At 49.9% G+C, this 1,515-nt stretch overlaps 1 protein-coding gene across 1 annotated transcript; it reads left to right on the top strand.

Annotated features, from left to right (window-relative positions):
- Positions 1-292: 292 nt before the first annotated feature.
- PV09_09853 (uncharacterized protein) lies at positions 293-643 on the top strand (the record flags this gene model as incomplete). Its single annotated transcript, XM_016364001.1, has 1 exon — positions 293-643. A coding segment is annotated over one exon (351 nt), but the record flags the coding sequence as incomplete, so codon positions are not given.
- Between the last annotated feature and the right edge of the window lie 872 nt (positions 644-1,515).

The following is a 1,515-nucleotide window of genomic DNA, read 5'->3' as shown; positions in this document are numbered from 1 at the left end:
CACAGCGACCTGTGGCGCATCCCAGAGTCTGAGCGGATAGGTTTTGCATGGATTGCGAGTCGAGACACCATCTATCGCGATATCGACTGAAATCCATTGGTACCCGAAAATGAATACAACATGACTCCTACCATACTGCTGGCATACTTAGCTGCTGTTGCGTTCCCTGAAACACCACTCATTCAACGAGTCGCGCTTTGGAATAGAACGGCGTGCAATCACTGTTAACGGAACTCGATGACCACGAATCGTAATTTTGCGCCGCCGTTTGGTAGATGCTATCAGGTCCCAGATCCTCGAGATCTCGCTCGCAGAGCCAAGGCGTTCTCTGGACGCTGTTTATGCTGTGTCTGTCATAATCGGCCGGATTGCAGTCTCATCACCGCGCGACCACCAGATCGAATCATTGAAATACGAACAAAAATATGTCGCTCGAATGACTCAGACCCAGCTTCTACGCATTCACTTTGACCGAGATATACTGGGTCCACCTGATGGCTGGGAAAACGATGTGTACTATCGACGTGGACGTAAGAGTGCGCTTCTGGGCAATTACCTTGCCTTGCGACAGGCCATCGGCGACAGACCGTCGACTCAACAACTTGCTGAGCTTCCACCGGACATCCTTGAAAATGAGTATTGATGCTGGGAGAGATAGGTATAACATGATGGATAAAGTGGGGAGAATAGTCATAAACGGGTATAAGCTTGTAGCATGACTAGCAGCTGGTAACTTTGAATTTCTCTATATTGACTCTTGAGCCATAATTTCCTTGATCTTGTGATGTCGTATTGTAGCGGTGGCCAGATGTGGCCTACGCGCACCAGGCTAGGCCTAACTCGCCCACTTCGCCTTGTTGTGTAAGACCAGCCGACCCTTACGCTCCTCATCTGTTTTCCATTACCACCATCTTCAGCCGGCTGTCGCCGCCTGTATCATGCTGGTTAATCTACTAATACTTACTCTAGTTTTCGGCTCCTGGAGGCTTGAGGCCTCTGTGTTGTATCCTGCGTACCTCGATTCCCTCAATGTTCCGCATTATCTGTCACGCCTCTCTGTTCACCCTCTGCCCTGAGGGCATGTTCTATAAGTCCGATAGCTTTAATAGCTAAATTACACCTCCTTAGGATAGCCCTAAAGGTTGTTCCTTCCCAGTTACCCTTTAAAATTCCGTTTCCTCTTGTCCTTGAGCGACTTGTATTGCAGCAGGATATGCATAACTGTTTGCGGGCCTTGGTAGCGCCCCCCCCCCCCCCCCGCAGGTCGTGTCCTGGTATCCTGGTATTCTCTAGCTGGTCAGGCAGTGGCGAAAGCAGTTTCCGGTCTTCAGGAGATGTATGTGAACACAATTGAGCTCTTTATTCCCAAGGGTGAGAGTTCTCGCTGTTGTTGTGCTTTGCGCCCTGAGCGTGATTGGTGGATAGGGTGCCCCACGGTAGCAGTATATACCGTACCGTACCGTTCGGTATGGTATATGGTACGGTAAATGGGACGGTATCACTATACCAGATACC

This window comes from Verruconis gallopava, assembly GCF_000836295.1.
Source record: "Verruconis gallopava strain CBS 43764 unplaced genomic scaffold supercont1.315, whole genome shotgun sequence".
Lineage (NCBI taxonomy): Eukaryota > Fungi > Ascomycota > Dothideomycetes > Venturiales > Sympoventuriaceae > Verruconis > Verruconis gallopava.
Note: the sequence above shows the minus strand (reverse complement) of the source record. Positions and strands in the feature narration are given on the sequence as shown.